General features: G+C 49.4%; 1 protein-coding gene across 2 annotated transcripts in view; it reads left to right on the top strand.

The window, feature by feature from the left end:
• Window positions 1–19489, top strand: part of LOC119391038 (uncharacterized) — a 595212-nt gene that overhangs the window by 165351 nt on the left and 410372 nt on the right. For both annotated transcript variants that reach the window (XM_037658738.1, XM_049415025.1), the window contains exon 3: window positions 7938–8054. In XM_037658738.1, coding sequence (XP_037514666.1) covers window positions 7938–8054 — 117 coding nt within the window. The remainder of the gene's footprint in view (window positions 1–7937; window positions 8055–19489) is intronic.

Here is a 19489-nt window from a genome sequence, read left to right as displayed (position 1 = left end):
TCCTCTTCGTCCGTGTTTTTTCGCGCAACCTAATTATGTGATAAAGAAGCCATTTTTCTCATTTCATGACAACTCAGCCATGATGACATAATTTGACGTCATGCCTGTAAACACATAATTACTTACACAACTGGCTGAATATTTTGTTTGCGGTCTTCTTGGGTCTTTGTAATTGGGAAAATACCTACTAAAACAGTCTCGCACACAAATAAAAATTCCAGGGCGGAAAAGGTTAAGACCATAGGCTACATGATGGAAGATGGTGTCACAAAAACAGCACCCATCAGCAATGTGATTCCCAATATCCAGCAGAGGGACAAAAACGGGCCAAGGAGAGTGTAGTGAGACGACGAATAACTGCTTTGGCGGGGAAGAAGAATAAAGCTTTTGTTGTGATCAGTATTGGAACGTTACAATATATATTCGGAATACCGCTAGAGGGACGTTGCAGAGAATGAATGGACAACGACGAAGTGCTAGTGTAGTCCGTGCCGTGGTCAGTGCTCGGGCTCGACTCACCGGTGGACGCTGCCGGCCAAGGCAGGCGCGGTCATCTCCCACATTGGCGCCTGCAACGTGGGGCCCCGGCGTCGTTCCGGGTAGGACCGCGTTCGTGGGGGAGACCGCGTCTCGTCGGCTGTTCCGTTGCCCTTGAATGTCCGCCGTTATGATTGCAGCTGCGAGAGCAGCCGTGAGAGCTGGTGAGCTCTGCCGGAGACCAAACGAACAAATTCGAGTGGCTATGTCGGCTCTCCCACAGTTCGCACAGAAAAGCCAGGACTTCTACCGATAAGAAAGCCGACGTTGCCACGCAGCAGACGGCCGACGTAGTCATCTCGGCCAAGGAGAAGGGGGCCGGCGACGCCAAGACTGAAAGGTATCCGAAGGAACGGAATTTAGCCGACGTGACCGAAGGCGATTACATGAAGAAGTTCAAAAGGCGGATCACAAAGACAAGGAGAACGCGTAATCCGAAGACAACACGGAGAAGGAGAAGAAGAAGAAGAATAAGCAGGAAGAAGAGGAGGAAGCCGAGAGCCAGAAGAAGGACTACTACGCTAAGGACAAGGACGAGTTAGAAAACGACGAGGTAGCTGCGCAGGACGCGAGTGAGGGGAAAGACGGAAATGAAGGATGAAGATGATGCTGCAGATACCGCGTTCTTGTGTAGAGGTCTATGAGGAGGAAGGGGACGGTCCCAAGGAAGACGAAGACGAGAAGGACGAGACGATCGGCTAGGAGGAGGATTCGAACGTGGGCTGTCGGGCTTCTGCTTCACCCTCCCATACCCTGCACCCCTGAGGCGGCTGGCTGACCTTCCTGCTGGTTGGCGGCTGCACCTCACCGGCGATATACTGAGTGCACTGTCTGAGCGAAGACAGGGACTGCGACCAGGCGGGTGTCTAAGCCCACGCATGGTTTAGGACCTGCGGAATATCCTGGAAGACCTCGAAAGGTTTAGGACCCGCAGGTGCCTGGAAGACCTCGATTCCGGAGCTGCGCTGCCTGGTCTGCTGTGCCTCTTCGCATCTTCGCTTGGTACACCAGCTCTCCAGGTTTTACCGCCGGTGGGGGCGTCGTCCTAGTCGGCTGCCGCGGGCCGTCGCCATCGCTCCCTGGGGGCGGGAGGCAGTATGGGAATACCGCTAGAGGGACGTTGCAGAGAATGAATGGACAACGACGAAGTGCTAGTGTAGTGCGTGCCATGGACAATGGTTGGGCTGGACTCACGGGTGGACGCTGCCGGCCATGGCAGGCGCGATCATCTCCCACAATATATATGGCTAACAAAATCAAGCACGGCCAGGCGATACTGGACGACGCTAATTTCGATGCTCACCGTTGCAGCGGAAAAAAAATCACAGCATATCCACGGAGTGAATGATGATGAATGGGTGAAGCTGCGGAGGTTCATCGGTAAACCGTGAATCTTCCGTTAATTCTGCCCAGTACATCATCACCGACGTGAGATCGGGCGCGTTTATACTAAAGGTTCGAAGAGTTATGACGACTTGCAGCTCACTTTAATTTTACATGTACGCTGTGAATTTTCATTGTTTAGAAAACCATTGCTTTAGAAAACATCTGGCGTCTTTCGTTAAGCAGCTGGCGTCTTTTTGTTTTGCTTTAAAAAGATCTGGCCTTCTTTCGTTTTGCTTTTACAAAACATCTGGCGTCTTTCGTTGGTTTATTTCATCAATCAACGGCGTTTTGAACAAAGTTTTTATTGTTTAATCACGCACAGGAGAAATCTCACCAGGCACTACCTTGGAGGTAAACAATGGCTGCTAATGGGAATGAGACAGAAGAAGTCGGCTTTTAGCTAACACTTACACTTCTACTTCTACTAACGTTTCCTACTGGAACATGCTAATGGCTGCTAATGGGGAATGAGGGACAGAAGAATTCGGCTTTTAGTTAACGCGCACGCTGCGAATTTTTTATTGTTCAACAACGCACAGGAAAAATCTCCCAGCGGCACCACCTTGGAGGTCAAAGCGTAAGACTGGTTACGCACTACGACTACTACGACTACGACTACGAGGGACGAACGGGTGCCGCCTTAAGGAGCTTCGCCTCTAAAAACGGACGTTTCTGCCGATGGTCCGGCCTTCGTTGGAGTGGTGTACGCTTGCAACGGAGTACACACTGCTGGCGCCCGACGTGTGCGCACAGCTGCGGGCTGGTTTCGAGACAGTATTCTCGTCCATACCTTATTTTCTCGCGTGTATCGCGCTCCTGCGTATAACCTCGCATTCCCACCTACAGGCCTCGGCAAAATACAAAACTGAAGAAAACCCGTATTACCGTGACGGCGTCTTTCTTACCTTATGATCAGGAAGCGCCGTGAAGCCGACTTGCGCACCGAAATTTGCATCGCACGTACAATAACGAGGTTGCATATCAATTATCCAATATATTCAACTGATTCTTGTCTTTTCTTGCGAGTTTGATAGATCCGGGTACGAATGTGCTATGTATTTTTTTGAAGACGCTGGTTTGACGTCTCTTCTTCAACAAGTCCTTCAGATACGATTATGTGGCCAGGCGATACTGCACGACGCTTATTTTGATGCTCACCTTCTAGGCATGCTGGACTAGACTAGAGTGGTTAGCAGGGCGGCTTCCCGCGATTAAATAACCTTTTAACTCCCCAGAATCTCGACCTGGGGAAATGGGGACCTCGATACGTGATTAATCACGCACACACTCTTAATCAGGCCCTGGTTAAGTGCTGGCTATGCCCGGGAAATCAGACGAAAGATGTCCGGTTTCCTCGCCATATCTAGCACTTTAAGCGGGACCTGAACAAAAGTGCACTTCACAGTCTCCAAACTGCGGCCTAAAGTATATTATCGCGATAGCAATTATATCGACAGTCTCGACGGGTTTTTGCCATCGCCGTCGCCGTCATGTCCTTCCGATAGGAAGTCCAAATTGATAAGATCCCCCCGCGCATTGTATGTTCTGCCGCGGGTAAAAGCGCGCAAGCGGGGGCGACGAACGTGGCCGAAGCAGAGATCAAACGAGCCGGCCCATTTCCGTCGCTCGGAGGGTGCACGCGATAACATCACCCCGCTCGGGAGGCCTGCCGTCAAAGCAGACAGGAAACACCCCGCCCGTCTTTAACGACCATGAAAAAAGACGCGAGATGGGGAGCGGGGGGCGGGGGTTGTCGCGCGAGCAGCCACTACTTTGAAGTTTGAATCTAAGGGCACTGGCGCGCGCACTATCTCGAAAGCCATCCCAGCGGACGGCTCGTATACCCTTCTACGTGCTGTGCTCTCAACTCGAAGTGACTATGCGGAGAGCCATCTCTCCCCAGAGCGGCCGTATTCTCTTACACCAGCGTTTTGTAGTTACGCGAGATCGGATACAAAGCAGTTAGCTGGCAGCCTCACTTCGTGCAACACTACAATTTGTTGCTATCGCATTCATTGCTTCGCCCTTGCGCTAAACCTGTGACTTTTTTGTGATGTTGAAGACACTTAGCAACAACTTGGTATTCACTCCAAAACACGCTCACATTCGTGTGAGTGTTTTTTATCGGTGTGTGGGCGTGTTCTTGAGTGGAAGCATGTGTGAATATGAGTGTTTTTTGAGTGAATGCCAAGTTTCGCTAAGTATCTTCAATATTTTTTTTTTCATTTTTATTTACCCTAAAGGCCCGTTGGGCATTACATAGGGGGGGGGGGGGTGAATAACTTGGTACAATGAACACAAAAATTGGATACACGAAAAAAGAATATAGCGGTGCTAATAACACTGGTATAATCACTCTTGCATGAAGAAACGTACGAAGGTGAGAATGTGCAAAAAAAAATATTACAGATAATACTGGCAGAAAAAGTATATACGATTCACCCACAAACGTGGGAAAAGCGAAGAAGAAAAAATATATACAGAAAACACTTGTAGAAGGAAGTGTGTACAATTCACTAAAAAAATATATATGGGAAAAGCGAGCAAAGAAGAGACAAGTATTTCCAAAAAACAATACAACGATTTGGACATATATATATATATACTAAAGCGTGAGATGATTTCTTTGATGGACTTGAATACATCGTAATAAAGCGAGAATGTGCCAGAATCTCTGAGAATGTTGTGGATATGTTAGTGGTTTATGCTAGGCAACAGGAATTTCTTTAGTGCCTCTGAAAATTTATCAGCATTTACTTCTTCAGCTATTGCTCTCGGCAGTTGATTCCACTCCTGGATTGCCAAATGTAGAAAAGAAAAACGAAGTAGAGCAGTACGGGCGAACGGTTGACGAACTTTAAACGAGTGGTCCAAGCGTGGAAACGTTGCATCTGGCATCGTTAATAATGAGGTAGTATAAGGTGTAGGGTTGTGATACAACTTATGAAAGAATGTTAAACGAGACACCTTCCGTCTACTTTGTAGTGTTGCAAGGTCAAGGCAGTCTTTGATTTTAGATACACTTGAATAGGAAGAATAATCGGAGACGATGAACCTGGCAGCTTTGTTTTGTAATGATTCTAGCCTTCTAATGAGGTATGTTTGATGAGGACTCCAAATAAATCAACAGTATTCAAGTTTGGATCGGACTATTGAGTTGTAGGCAAGGAGTTTTATATCTTTATTAGCTTGGCGAAGTGTGCGACGGAGGAAACCAAGAGTTCGATTTGTTTTACCTAATAACCAGTCGATGTGTGTGTTCCAGTTCAAGTTTGAAGTTAAATGAACACCTAAGTATTTAAATGACTCGACCAGTTCAATTACCTCATTATTTATTGTATAGATGTGCGACACAAAATTATTACAAGTAGTAAACCGCACTAGTTTTGTTTTACTATTGTTAATATTCATGTGCCAGTCATGACACCACTCACTCAATAACCTCAAGTCTTTATCTAATTCTTCGCAATCATTATGGTGAGTAACAGCACGATAAATAACGCAATCGTCGGCAAATAGGCGAATTTTTGAAGTTACACCGATATGAATATCGTTAATGAAAATTAAGAACAATGTTGGCCCCAATACTGACCCCTGGGGCACACCGGACATGACAGGCTTAAAGTCGGACACAACGCTTTCAATCAAAAGCGCTTGACGCCTGTCGCTTAAATACTCTTGAACCCAATCAATGAGCTGGTTGTCTATTTGAAGACTTCTCATTTTATATATCAAACGCTTGTGGCCCACCCTGTCGAAGGCCTTTTCAAAGTCAATGAAGACTGCATCAGTTTGTGTTAGTTCATGCATGTTAGTTCATGCAAGTTCACAAGTAACCAACTGGCCCAACAACAAGTTCTATATAGTATATTTGCCGCGCCCTTTAAAATCGGAGGCGAGAGTAACAGCTCAGTTTCTCCACCTGCACCTGCGATCTTGCACTTGTGATTTCCTCATGCGAACGGAACGACGACTTCGTTCCCAGGCCGCACGGCGATTTCATCGTTTCAGCTGAACAGAGCACCGCCTCGGTCCAAAACGACTCCCCTCTAGCCACACGGGGGTAAGAGAGTGAAACGTCGGCGGCCAGCCGTCAAACAGTACGAATCCCTTTTGAGGCCCTCTGCTAGCAAGATATAACCCTTTCATGTTCAAGATGTCCAAGCCGCAGTGGTTTATTGACAATGACTACTCTTCGAGGTAGCAGGGCTCAACGTGGGAGAGCGGAGCCCGTTAATCAGCGTGTCAGCGCGTCGCAAAATGCTAATTTGTGACACTACGCCTCGGCTTGCAGGGTGTTTTTGACCGACATACTGTGCGCAGTCAGATGCAGGGCCGCCAGGTGTAGCTGCGACCACGTCTGGACAGAGATACACAGAAAAGTATTCTGGAATACAATTACTGATGTACACTTGTCTTTTATGTCGCGGAACATTTCAAAGATACGTTTGCGAAAAAAAGATAAAGTATCCCAGAATACAAGGAATACAAGGATAGAGATATTGGAATATATTTTTTATTTTGGGAATGCTGGCGTTCTGCAAAGACATTTTATTATGTACCGCATGGTATTGTGACTGCTGTTGCAGCGCATTGAAACTTGCGATTAAAGAGAACCACTAGCGATTAAAGAGAGCGTTTAAATTTATTTTACTTTAAATACAAGATCTGGTTTGCTGAGAAGGTTTTCCAGTTGATTGCACTTAAGCAACGGCAGCTTCTCAAATACGCTGTCTTTCAGACAGCCTCGGTTCGGCCTAAACAAAAGACTCGCGAAAGGGCTGGCCGTCGAAAAAAAATTAGGGTTGCTGCACCAGCGTTGAGAAGACTTTCGTCGGTAGAGGACAGCAATACTGCCTCCGCGACCCTTGCCGTCTGTGGCGTCGGGTGCTTTACCACATGGGCCATTCTGTGCGTCTGGGGAACCCATCGCCGCCTTCCTAGTGCCGCCGATTGGCGACGCGGCTTTGCCCTTAGCACGGATAGGTCTTCCTTTCTCCCTTGGAAACACGTCATTGTTTTCGGCAAAAAAAAAACGAACGATATACCTGTGTCCTGCACAGTATCGCGATATAATCGATACATCGCAGAAGTACTTCACGACTGAGATACAAATACACTTTTCTGTGTATCTCGATACCGAAATACAGATACTCGAAATGACCTCTAGAATACTATCGCGGTGCTCTTGTACCGCGATATTGCCCAGCCCTGGCCGCCGCGAGTGTCCTCGCCATCTAAATCCTATGGAGACCTGTGGTCTTCATAGAATTTAGATGACGTAGTCTGTGGGTTACGTGGCTCCGGTTGCATGAGCATGGCGAGGACAGCCAGTCCAAGGAGTCAATGTTCGTACCGAAGCGTGGTTTCGACTGCGAAAAGGAATTCAACAGAAAATGCAGGATGATTTTCGGCGCAGCTAACTGGTTTAGTCGCTGGTGCATGACAGTACGAAAAAATTTGGTGGCGGGCAAGGGGCGGGGATTAAAACCCAAAAAGCCCCGCCTGGCTACGCTCGTCTTTGGTATATATCCAGTTGAAGAAACGCCGAGAGTGCACCAAGAACGTGGCATGTAAATCATGCCGTATAAGACATGCATGTCATGATTTGCATCCTACGATCTGTCATTTATGTTGGTTATCATTTTCACGCCATAGCGCTTTTGGTGTAGCCGTAAAGCAGGCGTGATCGCTGGCCGATCGGGAGAGTAGGAAATGATGATAGAAGAGGGTGGCGAAGGGCCGTATGGCTGAAGAACAGAGGAGGCGCTGCTTAGGCACATTCTAAGCACCGTTCATTTCAGAAGCAGCTACTTGGGCGGAAAAAATGCTCCGCTTGCGCGTTGAAGGCCGTCTTAATTTTTCAGTACGTAGAATCAGTTGTGAAACTGGGGTGAGGTATTTTCGGTACCTGTGTTTCGTGAGGCACACCTCTGCTCACTTGTTTTTTGTCAAAGCTGAGCGCACATTGCGAACGCCTCGACATTGTGTTTAATCTTTTCACGGCTAACCAGGCCAAGCAGGCTTTCGAGTCTACTATGGTGTCTTGCCTCAAGGAAGTCAAGGGGGACACGCAGGACGTGGACCAGCTGAAGCAAGCCGTCTGCGCAACTCCAGTGCTTAAACGAAAGGTTGGTTTATTTGCGACCTCTCACTTCGTAGCACTTTCATGGTGCAATAATGGCTGTGTTCATGTGTAAGAAAATTTCGAAGGACGTTCAAAGACGTGTTTTAACGTTATTTCGGCATTTCAAGCACTGTCAATAGTTCGTAAAGTAATTTAGGTGGCGCTGTTCTCTTTGTTGCACCCGAAAAGGAGGGGCCATTGCGAAGACCGCGCAACGTAATATAGAGTGGCTCTCTTAGAACAGGCCTATTTCATAGGGCCGTACTTACATCGTGTCCGATTTTAATGTGGCTCGAGGCAAAACATTCAGGATGCATGAAAATAAAATAAATAAGGAATAACGAAAACCGCGAAATGATATAAAAGGAGGCATGGCATACGCATATAAAACGATTTTAAAAATTCTGATTACCATGCGACATACGAAACGCGACTAATAAAAGTATCTGCGGTTTAACGTCCCAAAACCACCATACGATTTTGAGACGCCGTAGTGGAGGGCTCCGGAAATTTCGACCGCCTGGGGTTCTTTAACGTGCACCTAAATCTAAGTAGACGGTAGGATTGGGCGTGTTGGTATAACGTGACAAAGAGTGCTTAACAGCGCAAACGACCGGAGGGGATAGAAGAGACGAGACAGAGCGAGACAGCGCTCTCTCTCGTCTCTTCTATCCCCTCCGGTCGTTTGCGCTGTTAAGCACTCTTTGTTAAGTAGACGGGCCTGAAAAATTTTCGCCTCCATCGGAAATGCACGAAACGCGACTATTAAAGGCTTGTAAAAGTAATAAAGATGGGTAATCATTTCTCCTAAAGTAGGCGTTGCAAATGACCGCCCTCATGGCGTAGGCATAACAGAACTGGCCATTCCATGTCGGCCGCGACACTCCGGAATGTGTCGAATATTACGTTCGCATTTTCCTAATACTTAATTTTTGGCGTTGCACATCAAAAAACGGGACAGTGCATTAAATTGTCATCCTGTCTGAATATTTGCCGCACACCGCATTAAAGTTAGACAATTTGTAAAAAAAGAGCAAAAAAAAAACGACAGCCCTAAGCAATAGATCAGTTCTGAAACAATCGCTCTGTCTAAGAGCAATACGTAGTAAAGTCCTGTGTTCGCTTAGCTCAGGATAGTAGTAATGGCCACATTGACGGCGGGCTTGCCCTGCTCGTTCTTGACTGCTGTGTGACTTGAGAAACTGAAGGGCGAGAAGATGCCTGACGATGCTCTTGCAGCTAAAAGGCCGGAGATGGTGCCCAATATGCACAATTTAAATAATGTGGCCAATAGGTACAATATGCCCATCGTTTTTTCAGCGTGGCATAGACTGGCTTGGCTATGCCCACGCATTTTAAAACCACCTGAGAAACCGAGTTGTTGAAAAAAATTCCGGCATAAGCCACGTATTTTGGGAATCAATTTCATGCGAAGCAGTCTGTGAGTAGCTGCTTATGCCAGATTTTTCGCTTTGAGCCAAGCGTTGTTAAGTGGATCGACGTCATTGTGTAAGTTTAGTAGTTGTGCGCAGATCGTGGGCTTGCCAGGCACGTCGACTGTATACACGTAAAGGGTCGCTCATGGTCCGATGTAGCGTCGGCACTCGCGTTAGAGCAGAGATGTAGATTTTATCGCAAAGTTCACGATACTGTACGATGATGTTCATTTGATAAGTAGCATTCGTCTGCGTATTCGAGCAACGCTTGACTATAGATTCCGTTGTAATGTTTATTACGTTGCGTTAAAAGCGGGTAGCCAACACTGCAACTACAACAGACGGTGCCCCTACTTGAGTCTCGTGTGGGGTCCTAAGAAGTTTGAAGCGCTGGCGTCGCTCTGCGGTAGAATGCTTGACTGTCATGCGCAATGTCTGTGTTCAATCCTGGCTCATGCTGTGATTTTTATTTCTTGCTTCCGTCGAGATTTTTCGCTCGCCAACAATGCCGGCACCGGATTTTCTGTGACGCGAGCTCCTTTGCGCTTACCCTTAGCGCATACCCGTGAACCACGGGGCCCTCTTATGCGGGTACCTGCCACAGCTTAATGGTGGAAAGTGTTTCATAACGTACGCGGCAGGCAAGTCACGTTATTCAGATTATCAGCCGTGAATCGTGTTCGTCATACACTCATGTAATCCTACGCGAATTCGGCACATACCAAGTTAGAAATTCATTGAAGCCATAGCGCTGTTGTACTTATACAGCAATGAAAACATGTTGTACTTATACAGCAATGAAAAACCAGCAATCATCACCACAAAACCGTATCACAAGCGCAAGCCCGCATCATCCAGATATGCAAATTCCTTAGCGCTAAGAGCAATCGAGGGCGCACTGACACAATTGGTACTTTCTCTAGCAATCTACCATGCCTCGACAATCTCCCGCGTATCCTTATCAAAGTTCCTATACACAACTACACACTCATCGAACACAGGCCGGCAGCCGCAGTCATTACAATGCACTGATACATGCCGGTCGCGATAACAGTTAAGCTTCTGTTTGTGCTCTCTGAGCCTATCATTCAGGCATCTGCCCGACATATACTTTGCCGCACGAAAATGGGAATTCATAAAGAACACTTTGAGTACAAGCCACCAAAGGGCGCTGGTGCTTCTTCGCGCATCCTCTACGTTTCTTGTGGAAGGGGTCAGTAACATTACAAAGGCTCATTAATTTTGTGAAGCTGAAAACACCACATCTACTTCCGCTTTGCTGTCCACCTTCTTAAGGTTGTGGGATAACCCATGCATATATGGCACAGAAACTAACTTCCGCCTGTCTTGATTGTGCCTGCTGGAGCTTGCCGGCTCTTTTAACTTTCGTAGCACCTTCTCTGCCACTGACAGGAGCACGTGAGCAGGATAGCCTGCATCCAGCAGCCGCTCTTTTTGTCTGGAGAAGCTGACCTGCATTCGGTGGGGGCAAGACTTGCGCAATGCATTAACGAAAGAGAGGTTAGCAATAGCGCGGTTCACTAATTTTGAACATGCTGAAGTGTGCGGAAGTTGCTTTTGTAGCGTCAGCTACATTTGCCTAGCCGGAGAAGATTTCGCGTGGATGGTCGTGAGCCGTGCTGCGCATGCGCGAGGATCAGTGATGTCACACAGCTGGGTCACCGGAGCTGGCATCTCACGCGCTCTGACACCACCGCGCGCGGCTCGCCGCTGCTGGTCTGCGCGTTCGGGAGGAGTGGCGTCGTAGGCGCGGCATACACGCTGGCGCCGGCGCGCGCGCTGACTCCGCCACCGCCGCTGCTGGTCTGCGCCGCATTCCAGAGAAGTGACGTCATAGGCATAGACACAGTGGCGCCGGCGCGCGCGCATCTATTCGCCTTCGCTGTGCAGTCGCCGTCTGACACTGCGCTGGGGCCGCTTGATAGCGCCTCTGACTGGCGTTTTCAGATGGGTGACGCCATGGAGAAGGAAAGTGCAAATGCTGCTCGACGGCGCAGAAGAGCCGAGAAGCTTATCTCATAGGATCCTCAAGTTGTTGCCTGGCAATTAGCGGTTAATTCAGCGTACGAAGAATGAACAGAAGAAGGCTAATAATCCTAGACAATCTGGAAAGCTATAGGAATACTGAGCTGAACCTTTGCTAACGCTACGTATATGCTGGCATAGCCGAGCTAAGTCACTGCAACTTTTTTATTCTCTCGAGGGTGATATTCCAAACAACAACGGCTGCTGATCAAAGTTCGTTGGATATCTAAAAACGGGATGACATTATCAACAGGAACTTCATGCGTTATGCCTGGCTCGTCAAGGCACTCGCGAAACATGGAAATCACATCAGACACAGTGTTACTTGAATCAGGCTCATACAGCACAAGGTAGTCGTCAACGTACCTAAAAATGCGTAAAATCTTTAGCACTTTCATTTTTCTTTTATGCTTCTGTCGTTGTGGCCGAGAAATAAATCGCTCAAGACGGGGGCCAAACAGGAGCCAATGCAGACACCTGCTTTCTGAAGGTAGACGTTCCCATCACATTCAACATATGTGGATTCCAGGTAAAACGCCAGTACTTGTAGGAATCAGCTGGCGGATATTCCTGTCCGTGTCTGGAAGGCAGTGACGCCATTGTCATCTATGCGGTCTTCAATGCAAAGCATGAGCGCATTTTGCGGCATGGTATAGTACAGGTCTTTAACGTCTATCGAGCAGGCAAACATTCCTGTCTCGTTATTTGTACTAAGGTACTCTACTGCTTCGTTTGACATTTCTCCAAGGACGGGTCGTCAACACGCAGTAGTCTAAACTTATCTTGCAGAAAACTGGCAAGGGCCTTCTGCCACGTACCTCTTTCAGATACGATCACTCTAAGTGGCCAATCTAACTTGTGAGCCTTAACAGAAAACATAACTTCTAAATGGAGGCTCTTACTGTCTGCGAAGGATTTAGCGAGTCGGGAAAGGTTAGAGCGAGAACAAAACCTTTTTCCCTCCGCTTTTACTCTCTGCAGCGAGACGTCATCACAACGCTTCATAACAGATGCAACTGCTTCAACAGCCTTCGATTTCAACTCACCCTAGGTGAGCACGACGAAGCCTCCCTCCTTGTCGGCCGGTAGGACAGATAACGAAGAGTCCCGCAAAAATTGCTGCACTTATCGCACAGGTTGGTGGGTCGCACTAGGCTTCCTACGACACAACACATCAACGCACTCGCTAACGCACCGAACACGTTCACTGCCCGGAGCCGCTCTGCCAATACATTGTGCCATGGAGAGTAGTTCGGGGGCGGTCTTGCATTGTTCTACGGCGAACTTGGGTCCCAGGCTGAGTACGTTGTACATAGTCCGGGAAGGTAAGGTTCCCCGCAGTCCTGACGGCTTGTAGCACCGGAGAGCATTGCTTCTTAGGCTTTTGAGCGTGCAGTTTTGGAAGCGTGACGTTCCATTAAAATTTGGTGGTACGATCCGCAAGCAGAAAGAATTGCCGGGCAGCTATATCGCCATCTTTTTTCCTATGAGCAGAGAGATGAATTCGCTGGTACAGGAGACTTCTGTAGATCCGTGCCATGCCCTAGGGAGACCACCACAAGAGTGCCCCGACGTAGGCGGCTAGAGATAGATAGATAGATAGATAGATAGTGCGGCGTAATCGTTCAACTGTTATTGTGTCTACGTTTTGTCATGCCGCCCCTACCGGGGCAATGCCCTGCGCATGCGTGCCATAGAGGCACATGTATGTATTCCAGAGTAAATAAAGAGACGGGGCCGTTTTCGCATTCGTGTTCAACACGGTGTCGTTCGTGACGGAAACCCGACATGGTGTCAGATGTGTAGGGCACTGCGTTTCGAGCCATGGCGAGTGCAGACAATGCGGGTTTCTGCCAGCCCTTTCCGGTACAACCGCCAACGAGCTTCAATTTTCACAAGGTGTTAGAGTGGCCGACGTGGGTGCAAGACTTCGATGGTTATCGGCTTGCTTCCGGTCTTAGCTGATGTATACGATGATGTATACGATGGGGCGACAGGCTGGCAACATATTCCGTACCTTTGAATTACCGGAAGAACAGTCAAAGGACTATGAAGTGGTGAAGAAACGCTTCGACGCATACTTCATTGCCACACGGAACTTGGTCTGCGAAAGTGCGTGCTTCCATCGTCGCCACCAAGCTGCAGGTGAATCGGTGGACCAGTACGTGACGGCGCTGCATACGCTGGCAGATAGGAGTGACTATGGCGGGATGAAGGAGAAGATGATCCACGACCGTTCGTTGGACTGCGGGACTCCAAGCTGTCCGAGGCCCTCCAAATGGACGCAGCACTAAATCTGAAAACTGCACTGTCCAGGGGAAGAACGAAAGAAGCGGTACAACAACAACAACAGGAGCTTCATAGCAGTGCGTACCAACAAGCAACCTGCGTTGAAGTCGAAGCACTTCATCAACCAGAAGCTCGGGGGCGGGCATTGGACTGGGTCAACAAAGACGTCCGAAAGTGTGCGGCGTGTGACAGAGGCCGTCATTGGAAGTCGTGTCCGGCAAAAGGGGCAATCTGCTACGGGTGCCAACGACGGGGACAGCTCGCTGCGGTGTAGCCACTAAGGCAGGACTTCACGAATGCAGAAGCAAGTACATCCGAGGTAGGCCTGTGCAGTGTTCGCCGGAGTCATGCTTCGAGTGAGCAATTAGACCGAAAGAGTGTAACGTACTTTGTTGGGACTTTAGCGGGTACGTTTGCAAGAGCTCGCTTTGTTCAAGTCGCTATTGACGGGGTGACTGTGTCTAGTACAGTCGACACAGGAGCAGTGGTAAACGTTGTTTCAGCATCCTTCCCTGGTGTACCGAAAGATATAGAGCAGTCTAACGTAATTTTGAAGGGGCCAGGTAGTGAAGTGTTAGACCTAAAGGGAAAATTCACTGCCAACATTTTAGGCTTGCCAGCAATTGAAGCTTTAGGAATTGTGAAATTTGTAGACGAGGCCTCAGCATAGTGCCCGTTTTGAAGCTTTCCGAGCAAGTGCGGATCTGTGCTGATCTCACGCAGTTGAATAAGAGCGTGAAACGTGAGCGGTTTTTGCGCCCCACTGTTGATTAGGCAGGGCTGCTTAGCGGAGCAATGGTGTTTTCTAAACTTGACGCGAACTCGGGATTCCATCAGGTAAAGCTAAGCAAGGGCTGTGAGCTACTGACAACGTTTATTACCACTTTTGGACGTTATTGCTTTGAGCGTTTGCCGTTGGGAATAACATCTGCTCCTGGTTATTTTCAAAGGCAGATGTGTGAAATACTTGATGGAGTGCTGGGGGTCGTAAACTTAATGGACGATGTACTGGTCTTTGGTTCGTCTCAGAAAGAGCATGATGAGCGACTGTTACAGATTGTAAACCGATTGGCAGAAGCCGGCGTAACCTTGAATCAGGAAAAATGTCAGTTCAGTTTAAAAGAGCTTTGTTGTTTGGGATGCCGAGTGAGCAAAGATGGCATACGGCCAGACCCAGCTAAAGCTAGGGCGATCAGTGATATGAAGCCACCGGAAAATGTAAGTGACATGCGCCGATTCCTTGGCCTCGCAAATCATTGCTCGCGGTTTATCCCCGACTTAGCAGATAAGACTACACCGTTACGTCACTTGCTGCAAAGGAACAAGGAGTGGAGTTGGGCTGCACCTCAGCAGATGGCCTTTGACAGCGTAAAGCAGGCCATCTGTTCGGATAGGTGTATGGAAAAGTTTGATCCGCATAATCAAACTATTCTTTCTGCAGACGCATCTTCGTACGGTTAAGGGGCAGTTCTGCTTCAGGTACAACCAAACAAAGAAAGACGGCCAGTTTTTGTTTCTAGATCATTGACAGCAACAGAAATGCGCTATGCGCAAATTGAAAAGGAGACTCTAGCTCTAACCTTGGCGGCCGAAAGTCTTGAAAGTTACGTGCATGGGCGGCACATAACGCTAGAAACGGATCACAAACCGCTAGTCACTTTGCTAGGAAAGACCCCGCTTGATTTGTTGCCGCAGCGCATTCAACGATTTTGAATGCGTCTGATGCGATTCAGTTTCGAGGTGGAATATGTTCCATGGAAAAACTGTGCAATTGCTGACGCACTTTCGAGAGCGCCAACGCGAGAGCAATCAAGTAAGGACGTCCTTTCTGTAGAGGAGGTCAACTCGTTTGTTTCTGGGGTGTTGTCAGAGTTGGGCGAGTGGGACCAGTTTCGACTGGTAGCCGAGGAGCAGGCAAAGGACGAGACCTGCCGTACGCGCTGCCGTTATCTTTGTGAAGGATGGCCGGGTCCAGCTTCGATGTCAAGCGTATTCAGGCCATATTGGCAGGATAGTGCAACTCTGAGCGTGTGCAAAAGAGTGTTTATGCATGACACGCGCCTTGTTGTGGCGCACTCGCTCCAGAAGAGAACGTTAAGTCTGCTCAGAAAGGCCATTCGGGTATCGTGAGCTGCAGGGCGAGAGCAAGGGAATACGTTTGGTGGCCTGGTTTGAGCTCTCAGCTTGCTACCGTGGTTGGCGATTGCCGCATTCGTTCACAGTTTCGAGACCAGCCGAGTGAACCTATGATCCCAAGTCAGACACCTAATCGACCATGGCAAAGGGTCGCAGCAGACATCTCCCACCTCCATGGCCGGAACTACTTGGTTTTAGTGGACTTCTATCGCAGTTTCTAGAGTTGTGTTTGCTGACATCTCTTACCAGCACCAGCGTTGTCTTATGATTCCTATTAGGCTCTGTTAGCCTACAGGGACGCCCCGGGATTACTAGGCAGAACACCTGCTCATGGGGCGGCGGCTTCGTACCACCCTGCCTCTCCACCCAGACAGGTTGATTCCAAAGACGCCCAACCTGAAAGAGGTGCGGAAAAAGGATGCGGTTGTCCGGGATAAGCAGAGACAAAATTACGATCGCCGCCATGCTGCCCGCCACCTTGTCCCATTGGCGCCGGTAGACACTGTATGGGTCAAGGACTGCCGACGGGAAGGCGTCATCTGTCGGCGCGCTAAACGGCCGCGGTCGTATGTTGTCGGTTTGGAGAGCGGCCTCCAGATCCAACGCAACAGGAAATTGCTAGTCAAACAAGCGCCAAGCAGAGTCCCAGAATCCTACGACGCGTCGTACGACTTTCCCCCTAGCCTGGAAAATCCGATTGCTAGCAGCCAGCCCAACTCGCAAGCCCTCCAACGTGATCGCACAGGCGATCGGAGTAATGTTCAATTGCCAAGGGTATGGCGCCCGATTCGGTAGAATTGTAACAAAACCGGACCGCTATGGTATTTTTCAATGTAGTGCTGCAGGAAACTTTTGACTTGTGTGTGCCTCTTTTCATTTTGTTCGGCTATTCGGAATGCAATAACAAATGCTTTTTATGGTGTTTTTAAAGTTCTTCTCTTTAAAAGGGAGATGTGGCGTAATCGCTCAGCTGATATTGTGTCTACGTTTTGTCATGCCGCACCTACCAGGGCAATGCCCTGCGCATGCGTGCCATACAGGCACATGTATATATACCAGAGTAAATGAAGAGACGGGGCGTTTTCCCGTTTGTGCTCAACACGGTGTCGTTCGTCACGGAAACCCGACAGACAGACAGACAGACAGACAGACAGACAGACAGACAGACAGACAGACAGACAGATAGACAGATAGATAGATAGATAGATAGATAGATAGATAGATAGATAGATAGATAGATAGATAGATAGATAGATAGATAGATAGCTAGATAGAAACGGTGCAAGTGTTGCAGCAAAGCCTTGGAACCCTGCCGGGGCGGACGGAAGGATGGGTGCTATGAGCGTCCCCTTTATAACGGGGCGGGGACAAGTCTGCCACCAGGCTCGATTTAAAAAATCTGTTTCCCTTTTTTTCCTCTTTTTTCTGAATGTTGGCCTATTGCCTCTACTTAAATTAAATCTATCTTACTACAGGAAGAAAATGTATATTCTCAGCACAGTTCTCAACCCAGCTCTCCGCGCCGGTGAATACAGGAGGGTCGCGGATGCGAGGGACACCAGCAGGAGGAGGCGTGGGTTGGGTCATCCTCTCCAGCGCCTTCCAGTGGGTCACCCTCTTCGGCTCCTTTCTGAGGGAACGTCGCTCGTGCTGAGAGCTCGTGACCCGCCTTGAATGTGGTCGTTGTGCATCGTCGCCGTGTGCCCACCGATAAACGCCCTTACGATTTGGTGGAGAGTGCTAGGCCCCCAAAACAACTTTGGTCCGCAGTAGTCGCAACTGGAGCTTCGATCCCCTGCCGTGCCATCTACCTTGCCTCAAGACGACGCCCAACAAACGCCTGCTCCTGCACCGACGGCATATCCGGGTGTCCCTCGCATCCGCGGCCCTCCTGTATTCACCGGCGCGGACGGCACCGACGTGGAGGACTGGCTCGCGATTTACGAGCCCGTGATCGTGCCCAACAAATGGGACGAGGCAGGCAAACTGAGCAACCTCGTTTTCTACCTCGCGGGTGTGGCAAGACTATGGTACAACAACCACGCATCCTTTTTCCTGGTGCGGCTTCAAGACCACCATCGTCGACGTGTTTGCCGCTCTCCCATTCGTAAGCTGCAATCCGCACAGCATTTACGTCAACGAGCTTAGCAATCCGGTGAATCCTTCACGAGTTACATGGAAGACGTCCTGGACTTGTGCGAGAAAGCCGACGCGACCATGTATAAGTTTGACAAGATCCGGAACGTTATGAAAGGCATCGACGACGATGCCTTCACAATACTGCTCGCAAAAAAGCCCTCGCACTGTGGACAGTCGTCATCACACTGTGCCAAAGCTACGAGGAGCTGCACCGGTAGCGGCTCATAACGCATCGATCTCCATCACGCGACGCCGATATCGCTGGCTGATCGGCCATTTCGGACCATACCGCTTTGCTCGCCGAAACCAAGTCGTCCGTGTGCGAGGAAATTGTACGCCAGTTCTCTCTACTGGCCTTCGCTCACCCGCAGCATGTTGAGCAGCTGTCGATCACCCTGCTGCCTCCCTTACGCCGAGCTATTGAGGAGGAAATCGCGGAGGTCATGCTGGAATACCACCAGCCCCCTCCGGCGTTTCCGCCGCTCAGTTACGCGCAAGTTGTAGCGAGGTCGCCCCCAGCGATTCCTGTGGTTACGCCGAAGCCGTCGCCAGGCCTCAAGCCTTCGAAGCGAGTGGGCCGGCTGCGTAGGCCGACGTCATCCATACGCCTCCACTGCAGTCCACCATGCAATCATTCAGCAGCCGCCCCGTCCTTCACGTCCCGCGACATGGACGGGACCTACCCCGGCAAGCCGATGGTGCACTTCCGACAACCGCCCCATCTGCATTGCGTGTGGCTGCGCCGGTCACTTCGCCCGCTATTGCCATCGCGTGCAGCCGCCTTGAGTTAGATCAACCGTCACCATCCAGTCTAAGCGCCCGCATTACGACCCGCCGCCGCCGCCTATGTCACCGACGTCACGCCCAGCTCCCGCCGTTCACCGCCACCACGACGCCACCTATTGTCACCGATGCGGCCACGTCCGGTCGCACGAGATCAGGAAAACTAGTCGTCGCAGTCCAAGAGGCAGGGGCTGCGACGCTATCGAACTGCCAAGGCCCTCAGCAAAGCCAATCGAACGTAGTAGACGTGTTTGTAGACAGCTTTGTAGCTGCCGTATCCATTATGGACGCGAAACTTAAGCGATTGTTACCAAATGTGACAACGCCACTTTCCGGGCTCTCCCTCCGTACAGCTAGCGCCCAAAGTATTCATCCTACGGCACTATGCTCAGCTCGCGTCGTCATTCAGGACGCTCTGTACGCCGTCGAATTCATTATAATTTCTGCATGCTTAGAAGGACTGACAATTGGGCAGGTTGGTACAGATTCATACTACTGAATAATCTTTCTCGTCTGCATTCATCTTCCCTTGTGGCGCCGTTTCAGTAGTATGGATTTCTGCATGCTCTCACGGCGTCATTCTGGGATGAGATTTTATCGCCTGCCAGGA

The sequence above is a fragment of the Rhipicephalus sanguineus genome, chromosome 4 (assembly GCF_013339695.2).
Source record: "Rhipicephalus sanguineus isolate Rsan-2018 chromosome 4, BIME_Rsan_1.4, whole genome shotgun sequence".
NCBI classification, from domain to species: Eukaryota; Metazoa; Arthropoda; class Arachnida; order Ixodida; family Ixodidae; genus Rhipicephalus; species Rhipicephalus sanguineus.
This window is presented reverse-complemented; position numbering and strand designations above follow the sequence as displayed.